General features: G+C 58.9%; 7 protein-coding genes across 7 annotated transcripts; 4 read left to right on the top strand and 3 right to left on the bottom strand.

Moving 5' to 3' along the window:
• The first annotated feature begins 1,518 nt into the window (after positions 1–1,518).
• LOC149337917 (histone H4) lies at positions 1,519–1,830 on the top strand. The gene has a single exon (XM_089550143.1). The coding sequence runs from the start codon at positions 1,519–1,521 to the stop codon at positions 1,828–1,830; it is 312 nt and encodes a 103-aa protein (XP_089406269.1).
• A 4,369-nt stretch (positions 1,831–6,199) lies between these two features.
• Positions 6,200–9,822, bottom strand: LOC149337916 (uncharacterized). Its single transcript, XM_089550142.1, has one exon. It carries the CDS (start codon positions 9,143–9,145, stop codon positions 6,476–6,478), a length of 2,670 nt encoding a protein of 889 aa, XP_089406268.1. The 5' UTR covers positions 9,146–9,822; the 3' UTR covers positions 6,200–6,475.
• A 92-nt stretch (positions 9,823–9,914) lies between these two features.
• Positions 9,915–11,744, bottom strand: LOC149337915 (uncharacterized). Its single transcript, XM_089550034.1, has one exon. The coding sequence runs from the start codon at positions 11,742–11,744 to the stop codon at positions 10,203–10,205; it is 1,542 nt and encodes a 513-aa protein (XP_089406160.1). The 3' UTR covers positions 9,915–10,202.
• A 707-nt stretch (positions 11,745–12,451) lies between these two features.
• Positions 12,452–12,862, top strand: LOC149337914 (histone H3). Its single transcript, XM_089550139.1, has one exon. The coding sequence runs from the start codon at positions 12,452–12,454 to the stop codon at positions 12,860–12,862; it is 411 nt and encodes a 136-aa protein (XP_089406265.1).
• A 932-nt stretch (positions 12,863–13,794) lies between these two features.
• LOC149337913 (histone H2A-like) lies at positions 13,795–14,169 on the bottom strand. The gene has a single exon (XM_089550140.1). It carries the CDS (start codon positions 14,167–14,169, stop codon positions 13,795–13,797), a length of 375 nt encoding a protein of 124 aa, XP_089406266.1.
• A 277-nt stretch (positions 14,170–14,446) lies between these two features.
• Positions 14,447–14,821, top strand: LOC149337912 (histone H2B-like). Its single transcript, XM_089550141.1, has one exon. It carries the CDS (start codon positions 14,447–14,449, stop codon positions 14,819–14,821), a length of 375 nt encoding a protein of 124 aa, XP_089406267.1.
• Positions 14,822–17,660: 2,839 nt separating this feature from the next.
• Positions 17,661–24,329, top strand: LOC149337911 (uncharacterized). Its single transcript, XM_089550033.1, has 3 exons — positions 17,661–18,980; positions 19,104–19,349; positions 19,699–24,329. Exons 1-3 carry the CDS (start codon positions 17,661–17,663, stop codon positions 23,377–23,379), a joined length of 5,247 nt encoding a protein of 1,748 aa, XP_089406159.1. The 3' UTR covers positions 23,380–24,329.
• Positions 24,330–24,382: the final 53 nt, after the last annotated feature.

Raw genomic sequence — 24,382 nt, 5'->3', positions numbered from 1 at the left:
GACGCGCGAGGAAGACAAGTTGCATGCGCTTAATGTTCCTGCAAGCGGCACGACAGAAGTTCGGGTGCCTTTCTTTTCGCCCTACAGTTTGCGCTCGTGCCGAATTGTGTATTGAATAATATCTGTGTGGCAGATACACAATTTTTTTTTTCGTTCTTCTGTTGTTGGGCGCGCACGACAGGCGTGCAAATATTTACTATGTGCTCGCGGTTGCACGGGTGTCATGCGTCCCTTACGTTTCGCTAATAGTAACAAAGTCGTGTGCAGTGCACTCGCTCATGGGCTCCATAAAACGTTCGGGCTACGCATGGGAAGGAGCAGTTATTTGCCACCTTTTTACGTTGCTAGTGCATGCAGAGACCTGAGCTCAGTCAGGTAGGTGTGTGTGTGTGTGTGCATATTTCGCTGCCTGTGGTGGCTTTTTTTTTTAATTCCGCGAGAAGATAAGCCAAAATGAAAGCTTCGAGAGATTACAGCCAAGAAGGAGAAGCAGGAGCCGAGTAGCGCTCGTCGGTACCACAGCCGGGGAATGGTCGGAAAACGGAAAGGGGCGCTCGAACTGCTCGTAGTCGGTGCAGCGAACTGAAATTAGCCAGAGAAATGGTCCGAAACGTGTTCTACACGTATGCCGAATTTGGAAATCCTGCATGCATTACTTTCCGAGATACAAGCGTTTGAATTTTGCCCGCCGGGCAAACTGGTCGCTTTTCAGCATCCTAGCGACCGGTAGAGGAGGGGAGTACACAGCGAAGCGCCGTCGCGCGCGCTCCCATGGTGGCCTCTTGAATCCTGGCGCGCAAGCGAACGGAAGAGTTAACTCGCGAAAAAGAGATGAGGAAGGGCGGCACGCGATTCGACTGCCATTAATGTGTTTTAATGAGGCGCGCGATTTCGCAGTTTGAACTTGTAATGTGACAGGCTCGGGCTGTGTTCGTCGTTGCAGCGCACTCTGCGGTGCGTCTGGTTGTCCAAAGGGCTGGAAACACCGTGCTGCGAGATGAAAGAAACAAAAGCAGCGAGCGCCTGTTTGTTTCCAACGCGCGCACACGCAGCAAAAAAAAGGAAATACGAAAACAAAGCAGGATTCTCCAACATTCATTTTCCATCCTCTTGACCGAGCTGCAAATGCAGATCGGATTACTACCAGCGTTATACAGCCACAGTGGTCATCGCGTTACTGCACTCCTGTGGCCCCTCTAAGGCGCGCGGTTCTTTTTTTTTTTAGTTTGTTGTTGTTGTTGCGTCAGCATCGCACATGAGGCCGAATGTTTCTTTTTTTTTTCTTGTGCTCAGTCGCTCTGCCCGCGAGGAGTTTGCCCATGGTCGTAGTTGCGCGAGAGTCCTGCGAAAGGGCTCAGTGATGCTAGCGAGGCGCCGCTCGCGAAGACGGACCCTGATTGGTCGAGGCGCCAGCCAATGGCGGTCGTCGCTGCGCTCCGCGACCGAACGCCCCGCGGCTCGCTGCCTGCATTCTCTGTTTTGCATCGGAGCCGAGCGGTCGCGCTTTTCTGCATCGTGATGTCTGGTCGTGGCAAAGGCGGCAAGGGGCTCGGAAAAGGAGGCGCGAAGCGTCATCGCAAGGTGTTGCGGGACAACATCCAGGGCATCACCAAGCCTGCCATCCGTCGTCTGGCGCGCCGAGGCGGTGTCAAGCGCATCTCGGGCCTGATCTACGAGGAGACCCGCGGCGTTTTGAAAGTGTTCCTCGAGAACGTGATCCGGGACGCCGTCACGTACACGGAGCACGCAAAACGCAAGACTGTCACCGCGATGGATGTCGTCTACGCGCTCAAGCGTCAGGGCCGCACCTTGTACGGCTTCGGGGGCTAGGCCGGCCACGCTGGTAGTCGCCGCGTCAGGAAGAAGGGACCCTGTGCGGCGTGCACCCTCTACTCCAGCTCCGTGTCGTCGTCAAACAGCCCTTTTTAGGGCTACCCAAATGCTGGATTGGCAGCTGTTGGTTGCGAACCAGAGCTCCGGTTCTCGTTTGTTCCTCTCTCTCTGTCTCTATGGGTTTTTTTTTTTCTTTGCCTACTTGTTGTCGCCTGCGGAAGCGAGCGGATTATGCCACAACAGCAAGCTGCAGCGGTCTCAGGTGAGCAGTTGATTGCGCCGTGCCTCACTGTCTGCAGCCATAGTAGTAGCCATCTGAGGGAGCATCGTTTTTGGCAGGGCGGCCGCCGTGTGTGGCTTTCGCACGTGTGTGTGCGCGACATTTTTCGCTTCAGCTTCGCGGCCATAAGTTTACAACCTACCTTTCGCCATGAATCAATCGTGTGTGCGTGCTGCGAACGGGTCTGGTGAAAAGAGGCATTATGCTTTCTTTCGAAACGAACCCCTGTACACATTTCCTTGTTTATGTGCGCGCGGCCTCTCATAATCGCAGGCGAAGCGATTTATTTACATTCGTCGGCGGTTCGTTTCGCAGCCACAGACAGGCAGGTAAACACGCCTGGCGAATGCAAACAACGTCTTGTGCATGAAATTCAGCTACCAAACACCTGGGGAGCATAACTGCGATGATGCGGACAAAATAGCGGCATAGCTAGCTGCACGGCTTCTTGTAAACAATTACATCACGCGGTGAGGGAACCAGCCAGCCTCGAAATTGCTTGCGTGAATTCAAACGCATCGCAGCTCATTACGGGCATATGTGTTTTGTTGTTGCGCCAACCAATGCAGCAAATATAAATACTTTTGCGGCATTGCGAAATAAAGTTGCTGTTGTTGTTGTGCCCAGTGTGTGTCGTCAGTTGTTCCTCGAATTTTTGATGCCCGACGACGCTGAAATTGCATGCGTGGTGTGTACATACGGTTCCTACAAAGTCAGTGTCGCGGAAAACGTTTGCGCGATCCACAGAAAATGAGTGTATTGATTGACGCGAGTCACTTTCCTCTTTTGAATAAGGGCAGTGTGTTCAAGCAAGGTGTGCTGTCAGGTGCGTGAAAGGCGTCTCGGATGTGTTAGCATTTAGAGTGGATGGCGAAGAGAGCCTGGGAGAGGCACAGCGACGTCGCGCTAGCTCACTGCTTGCCTTTTGAGCGAGTCTGGCCGTCCGTCCGTAGGACGGTTTCCCTCTGCAGCCGGTGACTTCCGAGGTGCGTTTTTTTTTGAAGCAACCAGTGCAGCTTTCAGCTCAACTGCTATTTGGGGCGGCTGTGAACTTGTGTGCCCCAACTGCGGCGTCCAGACAGGCGTCTATAGCGCGCTGCCTGCGTTTTGGAGTGCATGAAAAGGATGAAAGTAGAGGCGGGAGCCGCACCGTTGCCTCCAAGATTCCGGGCGCTGGTCTCGGAGGCGTAGGTACTTGCGCAAGCTGGAGGAAGGTGGCGCCGCGGCCGCGCGAAGCGTCGGCGATTAAGTTGCGTGCACCGCGCTGCTGGAAGGTATGCATTCCCTTGGGGAGGAAGCAGCTCCCGGCTTGCGTACACTTTGATTTCCCCTTAAATGGCGTTTTGAGTCTCAGGCGCTTTAATTTCGGGTCGCACGTACGGCGACTGAAGCGTTTGGATAAATTTTTCAGTCTTGTTTGCTGCACGTAATTGAGGAAATTGCGAGTGCGCCCTGCTCAGTCTGGTTTAGTTGTGGCTTTTCATTCCGTTTGGCTTGCTTTTTGTTGCCCTACTGGCTGGCGCCGTTTTGCTAGTGCGGGAGTTTGGAGGGGCATTGCATTATTCAAGAAAGAGAACAGAAGATAGGGACGAGATGTTAGTAGGGACGGGGCGCACTACTATCCAAAGAATGTTTTGTTGTAACTATGCGTAGCTGCCGCTATTCGTTAGCCTAATCACAAATGATCAGACTTGATCCAGTCGTTGAAACTTAACTCGTTGAATTTATTTTACGCGTTAAATACAAGAATCAAATGCAAGCAACTACACATCTCTCGGAACGCCCGAGCAGTCAGCGAAGCTAGCTGCTCGTCGTTCGGCGTCCGGAGTACAACAAAAGTTTTGGTGCCGAAACCCGTTCACTTCGAGTTGTAGCCAGTGGCAAGAAACTATGTGTTGTTAACAGTGTTGGGCGGCGTCGCGCAGTGCCATTCTCCGGGGTTCTGGAAGAAAAAGAAAAATGCAAGGGACGAACGAAATAAAATGTTTTTCCTCATTACACTGCCCGGTGACCTAAATAAAATCCATGGATGGGCTTCTGTTCGCTTATAAAGCGACCGCAGGAAATGCACCTCAATCACGGAGGGGTGGGGGTGCCTTCAATGCGTGCTCTACTGTTTTTGCTAACTTTGGCCACCTGTTACTGGAAGAATACTGCCTGGAGATGCATGGGAAATGTTAGGCATGATGCACGCTTTCCACGCAGTGTTCGCGGCTCTTTCCTTCCGTGCAATCGTACGTCATGGTATGTGTCTCGCTATGGTTTGCCAACTTTGCGCAGGGCAAACTGTTTTCTCAATTCCGCACCTTTTTATCTGCAAGAAGAGAGTGCAAACATTTAATGGATTTAAACTACAGGAAATTCGGAGGTGCATGAGCTGCGGATGTGGGAACACTGGAAACTCTGGAAACTTGAGGGAAGTAAATAACCGCATCCATCAGAAGTGGGTTCTCGTTCTGCTCGCCTTTTTTTGTGTGTGTTTTGTGGATGCATTGAATCATCTTCAGTAAGTAACTTGTAAGTAACGCGGGTTAGTCGGCGAGTGTTCCTTGGCTGGTAGACACACACACGCAATGTGTACAGAGACAGCCCTATGCGCGCGCTGCTCTCCAGGCGATTTTTCGTGCTCAATAACGATAACTGGGAACTCGTTTTGGCTGGTGCAGCTTGAAATTTGAAGCGAACTGATCTGTCGACTGCACAGTGCACCCATCGAACCTCCTTGGAAGCGACGACGCACTCTGAGGTGGCATTCATGCCCTAAGGGGTGGGTTTGTCAATATGTCTAAATCTGCCGTCTCTCTTGTTGCGCTTCCTTTGAGTTGCCATGTATTATTGCGTTCTGCGCCCAAGCGCTTCTCTCTTCAACCCTTACAGCTTTGCCGAGGTGCGTCGATCTACCTGCTGTGTACCCTGTGGGCTGCTTTGCGCTGTTCAGGTGTCTGGCTGCGAGTTGCGCCGCTGTCCCGTCGAACAAGTTGGTTGACGACACAGTTCAGTTCGCATTAAGCTCAACAAAGGTGGTGCAGCAAGAAGTGTGCCATGGCAGCATCATTAGTGCTGCGAGCTGCGCCGGTCATTGGAATAATTTGTCGTAAAGGCTTGCTTGCAACGGAACGGAACGGGACGTAGTCGTGATGCCGCTTTCCAGGAAGAAATGCCGACCTCGTATCGTATCACCGGGAAGAGTGGCGCGATATTCAACAGCTTGTGATGGATTCATGAGGTACGCTTGGTGTCGCACAGGCATTTTCTCATTGGGGGGAGAGCTTATGAATGCTTTACATCTAGGCAGAGAAAACAGACCGTTTTATTCCGTGCTGACACGATGTTGCCAACATGGTACTAATAACTCAATAACAACGGAACGCAAACGAGAAGCCCTACTGACTGCACAGCGAGCAGCCGTCTACGAATCAACCTCTTTGGTAGGAGACCTTGACTCTCCCTTCCTTTTTTTTTGTTTTTGTTTTTGCAGTTCACAAAATCAGCTGATCATGTGTCTGGCAGTACATGTTCCGTGCATCCAAGCGGTCATTGCGCCGCTGTTTCTGGCTAGCGCGCTATTCAGTTATTTCGCCCCTCATTTGGTGTGCGCAAAGTGCAGACGTATTTCTACAAGCTGTCGTTGCGTTCCTTCAACACCGCGCCCCCGGCAAGCGGGGAGGCTCGTTGCAGTGCGCCAACGCCACACGGAACCAGCCGCAACCGCGTCGGCACCGTGCTGCTGTGGTGTCAAAGTGGACGCTGCCGCGGACGCCCGCCTCCTTCCAGAGGCTTGCTTTTGCTTTTGCGGCAAACCTAAAGGACAGGCGCAGCGTAATCTTGTGCTAGACCCCGGTTCCACACCCACTTGCGTCACGTTTGCCACGCGCGAAACCGACGCGCGCTCGAAAGTAGTAGTAGTAGTAAGTGATTATTTATTATGCATTTGATACGGAAGATAAAAGAATATTTGCTGCCCCGGCATCTGCTATCGCGACAGGAAGCACCTGAGCTGGGGCAGCGAAATAAAGGATAGCAGGCAGAGTGTAGAAGTGAAAGAAAAGTGGTGAGGGGACAGTAGAAAGGACAGGGGGAGGGGTACACTTTCAATCATTCTATTTACATATCTACAAGGAATAAAATATACATATGTACAACACGCACGCGCGTGGAGCTCTGAGTGACCACTGCTCCGTCACACGCGCACGATAACTAGATTAAATATACATATATACAGGTCGCACGCGCGTGTTGATCTGGGCGATCGATGGTCCATCACGCGCGCACGACACATTGCACAAAACAGCTGGAGTGGGGGCGTCCAGCTGTTCACCGTCCAAGGTAGCGCGCGTGGAATGTTCACGTCACTGCACACAACTACCTGGCGGAGAACAGACGGGACGTCAAGCCCGCCTGTTCGAGGAAAACACAGAGGCTCACCAAAGTTCGCTCGCGAGTGCGCGCACTGCCATGCGGCCACAATAACATTGCGAGGGAGTCTGGCAAGATGCCCAGCGCCCGGTAGGCCGCAAGCATGTCGCGACGGGCATCTATGAGCGCGGTGCAGCGAAGTAGCAAGTGTTCGAGTGTTTCGTCACAACCACACCCGACACACGCTGCACTCGTCGCGAACCCGTGACGCGCACGTCGTTCCCCGTTCCACACGCATCCAATTCGCAGTCGAAGGATCATTGCGCGCTGCGCCCGCGTGAGCGAGCGACAGCCGGTGACGAGATGAATGCGCTCACCTTCTGCGATGCGGGGATCGGGGTGCTGCCGTCGGAGATGAGTCTGAATGACCGCACGCACGTCCTCCAGCGCAAGGGGTAGGTTGCTGGAAGGGAGCTGGTGTGCGGCGGTCGCGAGATCGTCAGCGTCCTCGTTGCCGGCGATTCCACAGTGGCCGGGCACCCACTGAACGCGCACAACACATCCAAGCTGTGCCAGTTGCGCAAGGCACGCTCGGATTGCGCGCACTAACGGGGTACCACGGCCGATGTTCTGCAGCCGGCTGAGGGCGGCGCGGGAGTCGCACAAAACAGCACACTTGGGCGGCGGAGGGACGATGGTGAGCACGAGTTCCAACCCGAGCTGGAGTCCCACCAGTTCCGCCGTGGTGGAAGAACCCAAATAGTTTGTGTGCTGTTGGCTGTGCAGTCGCAGGGCAGGGATGGTGGCGGCCGCTGCGAGCGAGCAGCTGTCACGAACCACTGAGCCGTCTGTAAACACGAGGAGATGGTCCTGTAATTCCTCGTGCATGACGGCCCTGGTTAGCTGCTGCACAGCGCAGAGGGGTGTGCTCCGCTTTCCCGCGATGCCGACGATTTCTCGCTGTATCTCCGTGGCAGCCGGCCAGGGCACACAGGTGTCGTAAGGGGGCGATCCATTGGTGAGGGTCTCGTACTCGAGCAACGCCGCGCCCATGCGTGATCGAGGGCGCGTGCGCAGGCGTTGTAGCAGCGAGCCGCCGTCTGGTGCGCGGTGGAGCCGATCGATGTGATTCAGAGCCCTGCGCGCGGCCTGGAGCTGAAGTGGCCACGCTCCTGCCTCGGCTAGCGTTGCGGCGCACTGTGAAGTGCGCGGTACACCGAGGCACACGCGCAGGGACTTCCTGTGTTGGAGCTCCAGTTTCGTCCAACATGGCTTGCGCACCGAGACGAGCGGCAATGCATACAGCATCGCCCCCAAGGCTGCGGCGTTGTACAGACGCAGCGCGGCTTGTTGCGAGATGCCCTGGCCTCGAGCGGTGAGCTTGTGAACGGCGGCGGAGATCCTCTTCATCTGCAAACAGGCCTTGGTCGCCGCGGGGCGGAAAGAAAGGCGCTGGTCGATGTCCAAGCCGAGGTACCGCACCGTTTTTCGCCAAAGAATGGGAGTCCCGTCCAGTGACAGTGGCGTTGGGCGCGCACGCGAGCGTGAAACGCAGGCCATGGCTACCGATTTGCTCGCACTCAGCGACAGACCGAGACCGCGTAAGCAGGCGTCGATTGCGGTCAGGGCCCCCTGAAGGCATCCCCGCACGCGGAGCGCCTCGCCCGGTGGTCCCAGGCACCACAGAGCAATGTCATCTGCATATATGGACATGTACACGCGATGTCGGGCGCCCGTGGGAAGGGAACCCGGCACCACCGACATGGCCACATTAAACAGGAATGGTGACAAAACAGAGCCCTGCGGCACGCCCAGATCCACCGGACGAGGCTCGGAGAGTTTCCCCCCCACTCTCACGCGCATGGTACGACAGCTCAGGAAGCCGCGAACATATCGCAAAAGACGTCCGCACACGCCGGCCGCTTCAAGCAACGCTAGAATCGGTGCGCGGTGAACGTTGTCAAATGCTCCCGAGACGTCCAGTAGCAGCAGCAGCGCTACCTGGCCTGCCACTCTGGCGTGCTCGAGGGCAGTGACAACGTCCGAGATGGAATCAGCCGTGCACCGCATTCCGCGGAAACCCGTCTGCCGCTCGTCAAACAAATCGGCCGCCGCGGCCCGCTCGTTCAGACGCTGCAATGCCATGTGCTCCATGAGCTTACCTGCCGCCGATGTTAGAGCCACTGGACGATATCCACTCAGCTCCGTGGGTGGGCGACCTGGCTTTCGGATGGGACAGACGACCGCAGTGCGCCAATCCTCCGGGAGTTCCCCGCGTTCCCACACCAAGTTGATCTGCTGCAGGAGGACCTCTCGTTGCTTCGCATCCAGGTTGCGTAACATCTGATAAGTCACCCCGTCCGGCCCGGGCGCCGAGCGACGGCGGCATCGCGCGAGCGCATTGTTCAGTTCCGCCGCGCTGAAAGGCGCGTCACAGGGGCCATCTGAGGTGACGGGGAAGAGGCTGGCATCGCTTCCGGGGCTCTCAGGTGGGTCTGAGCTCGCGTCGTTCGTGAGGCTGGGCGGCGCGAAGCGATCGGCGAACCTCTCTGCCAGCTGTTCATAGCTAAGGCCGCTTGAGATGGCAAGCGCGGCCAAAGGCTGAGGGTTCACCTGTTGCTTCGTAATTCGTCGCAGCATGTCGAATAGCCTCCGCGAGCTGGTGTCTTCCTCCATCCTTTGGCATAGCGAAGCCCACTGCCGTCGGTACAATTTGTGAGAGTGGCGCCGCGCCACTGCGTCCAGGCGGTTGTAAACGGTCCAATCGGCCGCTCGGTCGGTTCGTCGCGCCCTGTTTTCTGCGCGGTCGCGTTTCTCGCGCAGACCGAGCAGCTTGATATCTGGTGTGGGTTGTCCTGCCCGCACCTCTGCTCGTCTGGTGGCTGCTAGGGCGCTCCGAACCAGACTCGAGAAGAAGTCGGCTCCAGTGACGGCCGCTTCATCGACCGCCTGCCTGAACGCGCTCCAGTTGACGATGGAGTAGCTTCTTTTGGCGCGGGCCTCCGTAGCAGTGGGCTCAATTAGGATGGAGTAATGATCTGAGCCCCAGAGTGATGGTGATCGATGCCATGTCGCCTCTATCCCTCTGGATGCGAAGGCAACGTCGATGCAGGAGCCGGGTGTTCCGCGTCGTCGAAAGGTGGGCTCGCCGGTGTTCAGGGGAGTGAGTCCCAGCTGCGTTGCTGCGTCGTGCAGGTCGTCTCCTCGCGCGGAATGTCGCACACTGCCCCACGCACTGTGATGAGCGTTAAAATCACCGCAGATGATCTGACGCGGGGCACAGCACGAGGAAACCGCACGAAAACACAGCGCGTTCCACGCGACAGCTGGGCGCACATACACAGAAGCCACCGACGTGTCAACACCACCGACGCGCACTGTCACCACCACGCACTCCTGGGTATCGGTTGTCGCCGCCGCCGAACCGACGAGAGTATGCAAAACGTCACTGCGCACGTAAATCGCGCACCGCGATTTCCCGGGGCGATGGGCACGGTCACAACACGGCACTGCAGCACAGGTGGGTTCCTCGCACGTTGTTGGTGAGTGATAGCCAATATATCCAGGCAGTCGCATCTGCGGCTCCCCTTCTTGGAGACGAATGTACGTCTCTTGCAGCGCGATAACCTCCGGAGCATCCTCCGCGATGCGAACTCGCAACTCAGGGTACCGCGCTGCAAGAGAGCGCACATTCCACTGCAGGATGGATGGGATACGGGGGGGAGCCCGGCGACTAGCCATGATGCTGGCCTATCCGTGCGGGGGCACCTGCAGCTTCTAAGCAGGCCCGTTGTCCATCGCTGCCCTCGGGAAACAGGGCGCTTATCGCGCGCAGCGCGTGCTGTAGCTGTAGAATCAGCTGGTCCCGTGAATCAGCTGGCGCGCGCGGCGCAGCGCGCTGCGGGGCCAGCGTGCTGCGCCTCTCCTCCTCCGAGCCGGTTGCCGTCTGCTGGCTTAGTTGGCGGCGCGGCCGCTGGCTGGACCGGTGGCGCTGCTGCTGCTGCTCGCCCCGGACGACTGCCTGCGCGTACGAGAGAGGGCGCGGCGCGCGCTGCTCCCTCTTCTGCTGCTGCTGCTGCTGTGCGGCTCGCGGGGCTGTCTCAGCTTGCACCACGGCCCGAACCGCCCGCCTGGAGAGGGGCGCCTCTGATGTGGCCATCAAGGTGGCCACATGGCGTTCACGCTGCCAGTGCGGGCACGCAGGGTCCGTGGCCGCGTGAGCTCCGCCGCAGTTAATGCACCGAGGCTTCTTGGTGGTGCAAGCCCCGGTCTCGTGCGGGCCGCCACAGCGTGTGCAGCGTGAGGGAGCCCGGCAGGCCCCGGTTGCGTGCGCCAGGCTTGCGCACTTCGCGCACTGCAGGGGCCGCGGGCGGCAGGGCCGGACAGCAAGGCGGCGTCTGTAAATAGATACAAATGCCGGTGGCGTCGGCGCCGCGAATCTGATGGTGAGCGTGCCACCAGACAGCGACGCCGACGTCATCGGCACTGATGATTCAGACGCCGCGAGCAGCTCCTCCGCCGTCTTCCTCTCGTCCACGCCAAACACGAGGCCCGCGCACTGGTTTCGAGGGGAGGGTTCTCGAGCGTGGACCTGGACGCCCCTGATGACCGTGGTGGCTAGCAGGGCCTGGAAGGCGTCGCTGCTCCCCGCGTCCACGGCCACCACATTGCGGCGGGTATTGACCCGGACCGCCAGGACGCCAGGTCGGGGCCCGATCTCCTCTGCCAGCTCCCAGCCCTGGTGCTTGGTGAAGGCAGCCCCTCGGTCAGCTGGCCGGAACAGCACCGTGCCCACCAGGCTCGCAGGCAGCTCCACAGCAGCCGCGGCTCGAGCCAGGGCCGCCCTGCGTCGTCTCTGAGCCTTGGTGGTCTGCATTCGCCACGGGATCAGGTCCCGCTGCTGAGAGGCCACGGGTTGAGACGAGCAGGGAGGCGGCGCGTGCTCGCTGCTAGCAGACGAAATCTGGCCAGCTGACGATGCGGGCCCCGCTGGTGGCGCCGCCGCCGCAGCGCGCCATCCGGTTCCGGTGACAGCTGGCTGGGAGAGAGGGACCTGCGAGGGGGAAAGCGCCGCCGCGGGAGGGGAATCTCGCGCGTGGGCCGCTCGACGCTCGGTGTCAACGGCCGCTTCCACGTGGTCCGGGGCATTCGTGGTATGCGTGCGCTTGGCCGTGCCTTCCAGGCTTGCATCAGCAGCGCCTTGCACGCCATCCACGCTGCGTCGTGGTGGGGGAGACGGCGATCGGACCCGCTTCCTGTGCGAGCTCTCGTCCATCGCCTCGGACGCCAGGTCTGCGGGTCCTCTCGCGGTGCCTGCCACGAGTTCCTGGGCGCTCGTCGCGGTAGCAGCCAGGTCGGCGGCCTCCTGATGAGGTGCGTGCGCGCTATCGCGAGCACGTGGTGGCTGTGGCCACACTCTCGGTTGCAGCGGCTTCCAAGCGGTCGAGGCAGCAGCCTGAGATGATGAAAGCTGCACCTCTTTCTTAGCGCGCTCCACCGCGATCAGTAACTCTTGTAGGGCACTTATAGTGCATGGCCTGGCGTTAAGGCTATACGATCGCGGTGGTGCCACATGCTCGGAATTACGCTGCGACCTACTCGCATGAGGCACGCGAGGGGGCTCCATGCCTTGATGCCCCTAAGCGCCGTGCGGCGCCGGCAGCGCGGCTAATGCTATAATTAATAGCGGGGGCTCTATTAGGGCATCAGGAGTGATGACCACGTGGTGAAATAGCTGAGCTAGCGCGGAGCGACACCGTAAACAACCGCTCGCTACGCGCGCCTCCAGGGATCCCTCGAAACCGGGCGGTTTCCAGCATTCTGGGTGCCGCTGAGCGGAGGGTAGCCATCGGTCCGTCAGGCGACCAATCAGGTGGGAGAGAGGGGGGGGGGGCGCTGCGGAGCAGCACCGCCGCGCGGCGCAGTCGATCTCCGTCCGTCTCCGGAGGCAGTCTCCCGTTTCCAGCGTCCGCGCTCGTCACCATGGCCCGTACCAAGCAAACCGCGCGCAAGAGCACTGGCGGCAAGGCCCCCCGTAAGCAGCTGGCCACAAAGGCTGCTCGCAAGAGTGCGCCAGCTACCGGGGGAGTGAAGAAGCCTCACCGTTACAGGCCTGGCACCGTGGCACTTCGTGAAATTCGCCGATACCAAAAATCGACCGAACTTCTCATCCGCAAGCTGCCCTTCCAGCGCCTGGTGAGAGAAATCGCTCAGGACTTCAAGACCGACCTGCGCTTCCAGAGCTCGGCCGTCATGGCACTTCAGGAGGCCAGCGAGGCATACCTTGTCGGTCTCTTCGAGGACACCAACCTGTGCGCGATCCACGCCAAGCGCGTCACCATCATGCCGAAGGACATCCAGCTGGCGAGGCGCATCCGTGGCGAGCGCGCCTAAAAGCGTATTCGAGGCGCCGCCACAGCAGCAGCAGCAGCAACGCTCCACAACGGTCCTTCTCAGGACCACCCAAACGTTTGCGTTGGCCACGGGCGCACGGTCGAGACGAACACGAGCTCAGGACCCCGGTACCTCTCTCTCTTTTTTTTACTCTGACTGTCTGTTCCTGCGAAATGGGTGAGTGTGTTGAAAGTGATTCCGCACTGCCCTTGTACTGAACTCGCCTGCACTTTTACACCCCGGCGGCTTCCCGCAGGTTAGTTATTTTTTATTTTTTTTTTGTGCCGATAACAACTCGCGCGCACCGAATGGGATGCAGTCGAAAAACAAGAAGAAGAAGAAAAATAAGAACTGCTGTCCGCACAAGTAAATGCAGCAGCTCCTTGAAACTACACAGCAGAAAAACAAAAACTGAGCGAATTGGTGCATATTGAAGAATTAAAAAAAAAAAACAAAACGGCGCAGCGACGACGGACAAGCGCTTGTCCATCTTTATTCTGTCTTGTGCCTCGTCGCTGGGCTGTTTATTACTTTTCCTTTAAACGATCCCTTGCGACATGCCAATCATGCCGTTTGGTGATATTCCCAAGCCCAGCCCACTGGAAGGAAACCACGAGACGCGCTTTTCTCGTGTAGTCCATTAATAACATTGCTCTCGGTGCGCTGTACTGGCCTGTAGCGGGCTGAAAAAAAAAAGAAAAAAAAAAGAAAGGACAGCGAACCTGTGTGCGCGGCCGCATGTGGTCGAGTAGTGTCAGTGACGCCCAACGGGCAGTAAACGAAAGCAGCATGAGAGGGACGCAGTGGTCCAGAGCAAAGGGATCGCAGAGCGAGGCCCCGCCGTGGCAGGCACTTGGTTGGTCCTGATAAGGACCGTTAGGTGCGAGCTATCGCTGCGGCGGGCGCGCCTCCATAGACGTGCAGAGGACCGCTCACGCCTTCTTCTCGGTCTTCTTGGGGAGCAGCACGGCCTGGATGTTGGGCAGGACGCCACCCTGGGCAATGGTCACTCCCGAGAGCAGCTTGTTGAGCTCCTCGTCGTTTCGGATGGCCAGTTGCAGGTGGCGAGGAATGATTCTCGTCTTCTTGTTATCGCGAGCAGCATTACCCGCCAACTCGAGCACCTCGGCAGCCAGGTATTCCAGGACGGCGGCCAGGTAGACCGGGGCGCCGGCTCCGACGCGCTCCGCGTAGTTGCCCTTGCGCAGGAGACGGTGGATTCGGCCAACGGGGAACTGGAGTCCCGCGCGGCTGGAGCGGGTCTTGCTCTTGCCCTTGGCTTTGCCTCCTTTGCCGCGGCCGGACATGGTGACTGTTGTTGTAGTACGCTCGAGAAGCAGGAGAATCAGCGACGACCACTGCGTGCGAGCACGTTGGATAGAAACGAAACGAATACCGCGCTCTCTCCCCGCGCCGCGAGCCCGACGCGGATTGGGGCGGAGCTATCGCTGCGTCGACCAATCGCGCGGCGGCCTGGCTCGGGTCGCTTGAACACCACCGTGCCAGTATAAAAGCGCCGCGCGCCCCTTGGCGCGCGTTCTTTCGACACCGTCCGTGTTGCCGAGCGTCGACGTCGCTGTCAACATGCCGCCTCAGCCCTCTGGGAAGGCCGTGAAGAAGGCCGGAAAGGCTCAGAAGAATGTGCGCGCTACGGACAAGAAGAAGAAGAAGCGCCGCAGGAAGGAGAGCTTCTCCATCTACATTTATAAGGTGCTGAAGCAGGTGCATCCAGACACTGGAGTTTCCAGCAAGGCCATGTCCATCATGAACAGCTTCGTGAACGACATCTTCGAGCGCATCGCGGCCGAGTCTTCCCGCCTGGCCCACTACAACAAGCGCTCGACCATCACCAGCCGGGAGATCCAGACCGCGGTGCGTCTTCTGCTGCCTGGCGAACTGGCCAAGCACGCCGTGTCTGAAGGCACCAAGGCTGTCACCAAGTACACCAGCTCCAAGTAGGGTGGCACATTGCGCCTGCTGCCGGCCCTCACCTCAACGGCTCTTATCAGAGCCAACCAAAGTGTTTGCATTGGCGAGCCTGCCTGCAGGCAGCGATGCACCGGTCCTGTTTTTCCTCTCTATGAGCGTGATGTGTGTATAATATTTATTTATTTATTTCTTATTCCCCTCGCGTGGCAGCCTGAAGTGGTTTTAAATACCAAGGCATCTCTCGTTTTGACTGCTGTGCACGTGAATAGGTTCCCTCTATAGGGCCCCACCAGCTGTTTGTTGTGCGGCAGTCGCGTATTCTTTCAGCGCTGCGGTGTGGCCGTCTTGTTACTGCGTTTTATTTCTTGCTTGAGTTCAGCTCTGTTTCCCATAACGCGTGGGCTTAAAGTGGCCTACAGTACACTTTAGCTGCAGGGGGGAAAGAAAAAAAAAAGAAAGGAAGAAAGCCTTAGAAATGCTATTCGGTTCAGACGCGTTCACAACACACTACTGAGTCCTGAAATGTATGCACAGTGCAATGGGTTGACTGAACTTGCGCAAAACCCCTTGCGGACGTTGGGGAGTCGACCGCGAGTGATTTTTTCGGCAACGTCTGTTGCATAGGGATCCTGAAATAGGTGACAAAAATAAAATTTGTAACGAAGCCCAGCAGTAAACTGTGAGGTGGCCCAAGGTGCTAAATTCCTTGTCGGCTTCAGCGCCATGCAAACCTCCAGCAGGTGGTGAATGTTTGTTGTGTTTAAAGGCAGAAAGAAAAAAAAAAAAGCCAGCCGCGGCGTTTGAGTTTAATGGGACGGAGGTAGAAAGTGTAGCGATAAGCGTATTAACAGCCCTGTGCGGGGCGCGCAACTTCCTCTACTTCTCTGCGGGCATCATAGCTATAGGAAATGAGCGCAGACAGAAACGAAGCTCCGCGCTCGACCACACTGCAACGTGTGGACGCGCGAGGAAGACAAGTTGCATGCGCTTAATGTTCCTGCAAGCGGCACGACAGAAGTTCGGGTGCCTTTCTTTTCGCCCTACAGTTTGCGCTCGTGCCGAATTGTGTATTGAATAATATCTGTGTGGCAGATACACAATTTTTTTTTTCGTTCTTCTGTTGTTGGGCGCGCACGACAGGCGTGCAAATATTTACTATGTGCTCGCGGTTGCACGGGTGTCATGCGTCCCTTACGTTTCGCTAATAGTAACAAAGTCGTGTGCAGTGCACTCGCTCATGGGCTCCATAAAACGTTCGGGCTACGCATGGGAAGGAGCAGTTATTTGCCACCTTTTTACGTTGCTAGTGCATGCAGAGACCTGAGCTCAGTCAGGTAGGTGTGTGTGTGTGTGTGCATATTTCGCTGCCTGTGGTGGCTTTTTTTTTTAATTCCGCGAGAAGATAAGCCAAAATGAAAGCTTCGAGAGATTACAGCCAAGAAGGAGAAGCAGGAGCCGAGTAGCGCTCGTCGGTACCACAGCCGGGGAATGGTCGGAAAACGGAAAGGGGCGCTCGAACTGCTCGTAGTCGGTGCAGCGAACTGAAATTAGCCAGAGAAATGGTCCGAAACGTGTTCTACACGTATGCCGAATTTGGAAATCCTGCATGCATTACTTTCCGAGATACAAGCGTTTGAATTTTGCCCGCCGGGCAAACTGGTCGCTTTTCAGCATCCTAGCGACCGGTAGAGGAGGGGAGTACACAGCGAAGCGCCGTCGCGCGCGCTCCCATGGTGGCCTCTTGAATCCTGGCGCGCAAGCGAACGGAAGAGTTAACTCGCGAAAAAGAGATGAGGAAGGGCGGCACGCGATTCGACTGCCATTAATGTGTTTTAATGAGGCGCGCGATTTCGCAGTTTGAACTTGTAATGTGACAGGCTCGGGCTGTGTTCGTCGTTGCAGCGCACTCTGCGGTGCGTCTGGTTGTCCAAAGGGCTGGAAACACCGTGCTGCGAGATGAAAGAAACAAAAGCAGCGAGCGCCTGTTTGTTTCCAACGCGCGCACACGCAGCAAAAAAAAGGAAATACGAAAACAAAGCAGGATTCTCCAACATTCATTTTCCATCCTCTTGACCGAGCTGCAAATGCAGATCGGATTACTACCAGCGTTATACAGCCACAGTGGTCATCGCGTTACTGCACTCCTGTGGCCCCTCTAAGGCGCGCGGTTCTTTTTTTTTTTAGTTTGTTGTTGTTGTTGCGTCAGCATCGCACATGAGGCCGAATGTTTCTTTTTTTTTTCTTGTGCTCAGTCGCTCTGCCCGCGAGGAGTTTGCCCATGGTCGTAGTTGCGCGAGAGTCCTGCGAAAGGGCTCAGTGATGCTAGCGAGGCGCCGCTCGCGAAGACGGACCCTGATTGGTCGAGGCGCCAGCCAATGGCGGTCGTCGCTGCGCTCCGCGACCGAACGCCCCGCGGCTCGCTGCCTGCATTCTCTGTTTCATTCTCTGTTTTTTTCATTTCTCTGTTTCATTCTCTGTTTGCTCTGTCGTTTCGGATTCCTCGTTGCCCGGCGTCCTGTCGCGTTTCTCTGTTTTGTTTCCTCTCTACTTTCACTTACTCTTTCTCCTTCTCTTCTGTGGGCATTCTCTGTCCCCTGATTCTGAGTCCTCTAGTCTCCTATCATCTCCCCACCATGGGGCTCTCTACTAGCTCTCTAACTTAATTAGACAACCAAACCGTCTTAACGAGACGATGGAGGGTGCACCAAGAGGCCTCCGAAGCTCACACCGCCGCTCTGGCAGCGTCGGCTGCTCGCGTATGCTCCACCAGCTATACGCCGACGCAACCAAAATCATCGAGCTACAACATCAGGCTCGACAGGTTGTCAGCGCTGGCCAACGCCCGCTCTCCCCCAACACCCCTGCGGACATGTCGGAATCATCCCACGACAGCCCCCTGACCTCAACACCAACGCCATCCACAGTTGTCACCATCCCTGTGGAGGCAGGCGAAAAAAGCTCCATCCTCCTCCTACAACAAGGAGCAGCGAATGCCTCTCAAAGCATCTTTACTGCTCATGGCTGTGCATCCTTGCTGGAGAACGACTTGGCCAGTTCCTTCGTCCTGCCCCAAATCGCGCTCCCAGCGGCGCGCATCAACAGTGTCTCTCCCGATGACCACCGGGGTTCGCAAATTCCGGCGCCACCGCGACGGCATCGCAACCATACCGGTTCCTCTACCCAGGCAGCACCCGAGGAGAAACAGTGGGAGCAAGCCTTCTCACCCCCTCTCCCCCCAGCCAAGGGTGCCCGGAAAACAGCCCGCACCGCTGCAGCGAGCAAGAAAACTTCAAAGAAATCCAAAAAAACCAAGCGCGGTGGGCGCAAGCTTAAGAAAGCAACGCCGCCCCCCCCTGAGGCTTCCCCCTCCACGCCAGAAGAGGCCCAACATAGTCAGCTCGCCCCAACTGCACAGGCGGCCCTCCCCTCTCCCACCGGCAGCAGTAGCCCGCGGTCAACAACCCCTGCAGACCAGTTTCAGTGGCCTTCCTCCCTCTCAGCCCCCTCCACCACCCCGGGCACACAGAACACAGCGAGCAGCAGCACCAACAAGCCTCTCAAACCAACAAAGAAAGCAAGCCACTGCCTGCTCAAGCCACCCAAGGCAGCACCCCCCCCAACGGAGGATTTCCCCTCCCTGGCAGAGGCAAATGCAGTGAGCCAGCTGCCCACGCCCGTCCGAGCGGCTTCCTCCTCGTCCACTCCCTCTCCCAACCCCCGCGCACCAGAGTCGTCGCAACAGCAGCGCCACCCGAACGGCAGCGGCACTTCTCCCGCGGCGTCGTCTGCTGGCCCAGAGAGGCGCGCTGCCCTCTCCCTCGGCGTGGAAACCCGTTTCGCTCCCCTCGCCCAACGGCCAGCTGACGGCGGCCGTTCGGAAACTGTGCTCCTCAGACCCGTGGGCAAAAAGGCAAACTTTTTGGATTCGTCGCGCGACGCAATTGCAGCGGAACTTTCCAAGCTACCAGGAGTTCAGGCTGTGCGCGTGAATCACCGTCGCAACGTTGTGGCCGTGGACGCACCTCCCGCGACGGATTTACAGCCGCTCCTGGGAATTACCTCTGTGTGTGGTGTCCAAGTTCGCGCCCGCGCGGCACGCACGAACACCTGCACGGGGATGCTCTATGGGGTGGATATCAACATCCCAGAAAACGAGCTCGCAGCTAATATCGAGAGCAGAGCTCCACTCGTTGGGTGCGCCAGGAGGGGGAAAAATTTAATCCTTCATTTCGAAGGACACACCCCCCCCAGCGAGGTAGCACTGTTCAAGCTGCGACGCCCTGTTCGAGCCTGCCTCCCGCGCCCTGTGCAGTGTCGCAAGTGCTGGGCATTCGGACATGCGACTGCGGCGTGCACTGCCTCGTCGCGCTGCTGCCGCTGTGGAGCAGAGACCCACCTCATCGTGGAATGCTCTTCGCCCAAGCCACGGTGTGTGAACTGTCGTGGACCACATCCAGCCAGTGAGCCCCGCTGCCCCCGCTGGCAGGAAGAACGCAAAGTGGCCATCATTCTCACCAAAACCACCGCTCCTACCTCACGGCGGGAGGCCCAGCGCGCGGTGAGAAGTACGCAGCTCGCACCTGCCACCACCACCACGCCCGCAGCATTGCCAAACGCTAGAGAGGGGGCTGGAACCACGACCCAACCCTCCCCAACCAGCCCACAGCCGAAATCATACAGTGACGCGCTGCGAGGTAAATCCGACAGCACACCGCGGCCAGCTGGCGCAACTGCAGAGCGTGGGAAAGATGCAGTCATCGCGGCTCTCTTGGCAGCGGTCAGTGCTATAATTGACTATCTGCCAGCCACCTCCCCAGCCCGTCAGTTGTGCGACGCAGCCCTGGCTGCCCACCAAGCCCTAACCAACCATGGCTAGCTCAGCTGTAGTTCGGCCGCGTGTGTTGCAGTGGAACTGTAACTCCCTGCGCCGCCGATCAGCTGAGCTGGCAGAACACCTGCCGCTGCACCCTTTTGACGTCCTGGCACTGCAGGAAACCTACTGCCGCGCCGAGGACGTCTCGCTCCCTGGTTATGTTGGCTACAGCAGTGCTTCGGAGTGCGGTGCAGTGGCCTGCATTGATTTCCCGTGCCGCAACCCCTCCCATCCCGTCGGCAAGCCACGTGTGGCTGTGTATGTGCGCGCCGAACTTCCACACGTGGTGCACGACGTCACGGACCTCGCCGGCGCGTCTACAGAGTGTGTGGCAGTGACTGTGCGGATTCGGGGCACCGACACCTCGGTGGCGAGTGTCTACATCCGCCCCCGCATCCAGTGCGATCCGACCGTACTCACGCGCCTCACCCAACGGCTCACCAGGGACTGCATACTGTGTGGTGACTGGAATGCCCACCACATTGCGTGGGGCTCGCGACGGTGCGATCGTCGCGGCAAGGACATCTTTGATGCAGCGCTCACTGCGGGCCTCGTCCTCCTAAACCGCGGCGATCCCACCTTCCTAAACGCCCCGGGAGCCCCCACGGCAATCGATGTCGCATTTGCCTCGCCAGCTTGCGTGCAGGACTATGTGTGGCAGTGCGCGCCGGACACCCATGGATCGGACCACTTCCCCATAGCACTGCTGCCAGCCATCACGCGCCCACGCACGCGCTCTTATGTGGTGACCAGGTGGGAACTCTTTCGCGAAAGATGCGCCGCCATCCCACCTGACGCGAACTTCCTACAGGCCGTGGTTCAGTGCGCGAGGGAGGCCTCCACCGTTTGCACAGTACCTCTCGGCACCCCCGTGCCCGACATCAAACTCCTCAATCTCCGCGCCGCGCGCCGGCGAGCACAAAGGCGCATGTTACGATCTCGACGGCCGTCCGATAAGACAGTTTACAACCGTATCGACGCCGTGTGCCGACGACACGCCCGCCGCCGCCGCCTTCAAAGCTGGGCAGCACTGTGCTTCACATTCAGTGACCCGCGATACCAGCCGCGTGCCTGGCGCATCGTTCGAGGAATGCTGCAGCCCAAACTGCCGAGACACCCCGTCCTCGCCGCAGCCATCCACCTGGGCATCAGCACCGAGGAGCTGACTGAGCGCCTGGCGCTCCAATTTATCCCCGAAGCGCCAGCAGCACGTCCAGCGCTGCCCCCTCCCCCCGCGCACCGCGTCTCGCTGCGTGATGAGGTGCATATTGCCTCACTCTGCGAGGACCCCCTTACCATCGGGGAGCTACAAACTGTGCTCGCAGTGCGCAAGCGAGGCAGCGCACCCGGGGAGGACGGCATTACATATCAGATGCTTCGGAACCTCGATGCCCCGCAGCGCCGTGCTCTCCTCGCGGCGTTCAACGAAGTTTGGACAAGCGGCGCCCTCCCAGAGGCCTGGCAAACCGCAGTGGTCGTGCCCATTCTAAAACGGGGCAAACAGAGGAAGCTCCTCACTTCCTACCGGCCCATCTCCCTCACTTCGGCCGCGGGGAAAACGATGGAGTCCATTGCCCTGCGCAGACTGCAGTGGATTGCAACCGCCTGCGGAGCGCTTTCGCCAGTGCAGAGCGGCTTCCGCCACCAACGCTGCACAGCTGACTCCATCTCGGACGTCGTCGCCACACTGGAACAGGCCCGCGCCTGCGGAGAGGCGGGATTCCTCGTCCTCCTCGATGTCAAGAGCGCATTTGACTCAGTGCCACACTGGGCCATCACCGATGCACTCGCAGCCATAGGTATCACAGGAAGGCTTTTCTCCTACATCCGCTCCTTCCTCGAGAGCCGCCGCATGTGTGTGCGAGTCAACAACATCACCAGCTCGCAACACCACCTTCCGTGCGGCGTGCCTCAAGGCAGTGTGCTGAGCCCTTTCCTCTTTAACATCGTCCTCGCCCACCTGACAGACTGCATCCCGCCACGCGCGAGAAAGACTGTCCGCATCGCAGTGTACGCGGACGACATTGCAGTCTTCGCGCGTTCCACAACCCGCCGCGGGCGCGCAGCCCGCATCAAAATCCAGGATGCCCTAAACGCGATTGCGACCCACCTAAAGGGCATCGGCCTCACCCTCTCGCCCGGGAAAAGCGAGGCGCTCATGGTCCACCCCAACAACGCGGCGGCGCACAACCGAACTGCCCCTCTCACCCTGAACGGCACTCCCATCCCGTGGCGCAAGAGCGTGCGTTATTTGGGCCTGGTCATCGATTCCCGCCTCACCTGGGGACCCGCGCTCAAAGACATCCGCAGCCAGGCAGCCCTCGTCGCCCGCATCGCGCGGCGCTTCCTCGCTAAAGGCAGTGGCTGCTCTCCCGCGCTCTGCCTGCGCATTTACGAAGCGGTCGCCACTGCCAGAACACTCTACGCCCTCCCACTCGTTGGCCTGTCGCAGGCACAGTGGAACCAGGTCGACAAGGCGCACCGCAACGCACTGCGTCAATTCTATGGCCTCCCGCGGAACTCGCCAGTTGCAGCGACTTATGCTGAAACAGCCACATGGCCCGTGTCCTTGCGCGCTCAACTGTCTGCTCTGAACCACGTAGTTCGCATGCAGCGCTCGGGCACCTGTGCGGCTCTGCTCAAACACCTCAGAGCTCAGTCCCGCACGCAAATGGGCAAGGCTGTTAGGCAGATTCATCAGCTGCTCGGCCCACCACCACCGCCACCGCCCCGCTTCCCGCCGCCGCATATTTATCGGCCGCCGAGCATAGCCACCACGCTCCACGGCGTCATCTCCAAACGAAGCACCCCGCGATGCGCCCTGCAGCAGGAAGTCGCTGCGAAAGTGCACGAAGACTTCGCAGGCCACACCATCCTGTACACAGATGGCTCCGTCAGCGAGGAGATGGGACGGGCCGCAGCAGCCTGCATTGCTCCCGCTCTGCACGCCGTCCGGCAGATCGGACTCAAAACACCCTCATCGTCCCTCTCAGCTGAGCTGACAGCCATCTCGCTCGCGGCCGACATTCTTGGCTCCAACCCGGCCGTCAGCCAAGCAGCCATCCTCACGGATTCCCGGAGTTCACTACAAGCCCTTCAACATCCCGAGAAGGGCTCGCGCCTGCTCCAGCTCACAGCGCTAAAGCTCCACATGCTCGGTGCCCGCGGCTGCCAAATAACTCTTCAGTGGGTCCCCTCCCACGTCGGCGTCGAGGGGAACGAGGCGGCTGACCAACTAGCCAGGGCGGCTCTCGACCCGAAAGTGCCCCTGTCGCGTCTCGTCACCCCCTATGACAACGCGAAACTCACCCTCCGACGCACCGTTCGGCGCCTCCACCCGGACCCACGAGTGGCCACCGCGGCCAGGTTTACTACAGTAGACCCGCGCAAACTCGCTTGGGCTGACTTCGTCCTGCTCCTCCGCCTGCGCACCGGCTCTGGGTGGTCTGTAGACCGTCTTCGCCGATTCTGTGACCCTCCCTCAACAGTGTGCTCGCAGTGCGGTGAAGAGAAATCTTTGACCCATATTTTGTGCGCGTGCCCTGCGTTCTCACGGGAGCGCTCACACATGCAACAGGGGTACAGAGATCTCGGCCTGCCGTGCGACACCCTGGACGACCTGCTGTTCCCCCCACGCCATCGTGGGAGCCAGACCAAAGCCTTACGTCACTTGCTGACATTTATTGGAGCGTGTGACCTGCGCTCAAGTCTGTGAGGTGCACGACATTTCAGCGCCCGAGCGCGCGGCGCTTTTTCCAGCATTCTGCGTGCACGCCGCGCGCCCCTCTCATTGGCTGAGCCGCGCCCTTTCTCCGCGACGTCCGCGCGGCCTTCGGGCCAATCCCAACGCGGCCGCTTCGCTCTCCCGCACGTGGACGGCAGTCCGTGCCTGACGCTCGAGCGAGCAGCATCGCCGGGGCTCGCTCACGCTTCTCCCCGTGCGCCGGCCTCCGGTCCCACCGTGTCCGTGCTCGCGCAGTTTTGCGAGCGTGCGCCCAGTTGCGGCACTAGCCGACCGGCCCCCGAGGATGGATCAGGCCGCCCGTGTCTGCTGTGGACGGCAGCTCCCACGGCCGGCCCCCTCCCCGGACTCTTCTGGACCTCGGGACCAGCCTGTCGCTTCGCCGCCGTCTGCAACGGGCCCGCTCATCGCGGACGACCGCGGCCGCTGCCACGCCCCGGCCTACGGCCCGACCCGTTTCCTCGCGTTCGCCGCCTAGACGAACGGCAGTGACTGCGCCTGTGCGTGTTGTGTGTGTGCGCCCCGTGTGTGGCCTTAGATGATCGGCTCCCGAGGTAGGATCCGGTCGCCCGTGCGAGCCGAGGACGGCGGCAACCACGGCTGACTCCCTCCCCGGATTCTTCTGGACCTCGGGAAGAGCCGACCGCTTCGCCACCGTCTACCACGGGGACGTTACTGTGCCGACATGCACGGGTACCGCCGTGCCCTTGGCCTTGCTCAGCGACGCCTTCTGCCTTGCCCTCGCGCCGGACTCTCCTGCCCTGTGCCCAGTCACGACCCCGACCCGCTTCTTCTCCCCTATTCTATTATCCCCTTCCCAGCAAAGCCCGGTTGAGGTGACCCCCACGTGGAGGCAATTACCAGGCTGAGCTTTCCCACACTTCTCCCCCCCCCCTTCCCCCAGCGCACTACCGCGACAATAATCACTATTGCAATAAGCACTATTGCACTCTGTTTTGCATCGGAGCCGAGCGGT

Source organism: Amblyomma mixtum, chromosome 6, assembly GCF_055824585.1.
Source record: "Amblyomma mixtum isolate Tamu chromosome 6, ASM5582458v1, whole genome shotgun sequence".
NCBI lineage: Eukaryota > Metazoa > Arthropoda > Arachnida > Ixodida > Ixodidae > Amblyomma > Amblyomma mixtum.
The sequence above is the reverse complement of the archived record's forward strand: the minus strand, read 5'-3'. Positions and strand labels throughout refer to the sequence as shown.

Excerpts from the sequence above, each read along its gene's own strand:
- LOC149337917 (XM_089550143.1), top strand. The coding sequence starts at position 1,519 with ATGTCTGGTCGTGGCAAAGGCGGCAAGGGGCTCGGAAAAGGAGGCGCG.
- LOC149337916 (XM_089550142.1), bottom strand. The coding sequence starts at position 9,145 with ATGGAGGAAGACACCAGCTCGCGGAGGCTATTCGACATGCTGCGACGA.
- LOC149337915 (XM_089550034.1), bottom strand. The coding sequence starts at position 11,744 with ATGGACGAGAGCTCGCACAGGAAGCGGGTCCGATCGCCGTCTCCCCCA.
- LOC149337914 (XM_089550139.1), top strand. The coding sequence starts at position 12,452 with ATGGCCCGTACCAAGCAAACCGCGCGCAAGAGCACTGGCGGCAAGGCC.
- LOC149337913 (XM_089550140.1), bottom strand. The coding sequence starts at position 14,169 with ATGTCCGGCCGCGGCAAAGGAGGCAAAGCCAAGGGCAAGAGCAAGACC.
- LOC149337912 (XM_089550141.1), top strand. The coding sequence starts at position 14,447 with ATGCCGCCTCAGCCCTCTGGGAAGGCCGTGAAGAAGGCCGGAAAGGCT.
- LOC149337911 (XM_089550033.1), top strand. The coding sequence starts at position 17,661 with ATGTCGGAATCATCCCACGACAGCCCCCTGACCTCAACACCAACGCCA. Across the intron at positions 18,981-19,103 it reads TCGAGAGCAGAGCTCCACTC|TGTCGCAAGTGCTGGGCATT; the intron begins GTTGGGTGCGCC and ends CGCCCTGTGCAG. Across the intron at positions 19,350-19,698 it reads GGCGGGAGGCCCAGCGCGCG|TGGAACTGTAACTCCCTGCG; the intron begins GTGAGAAGTACG and ends CGTGTGTTGCAG.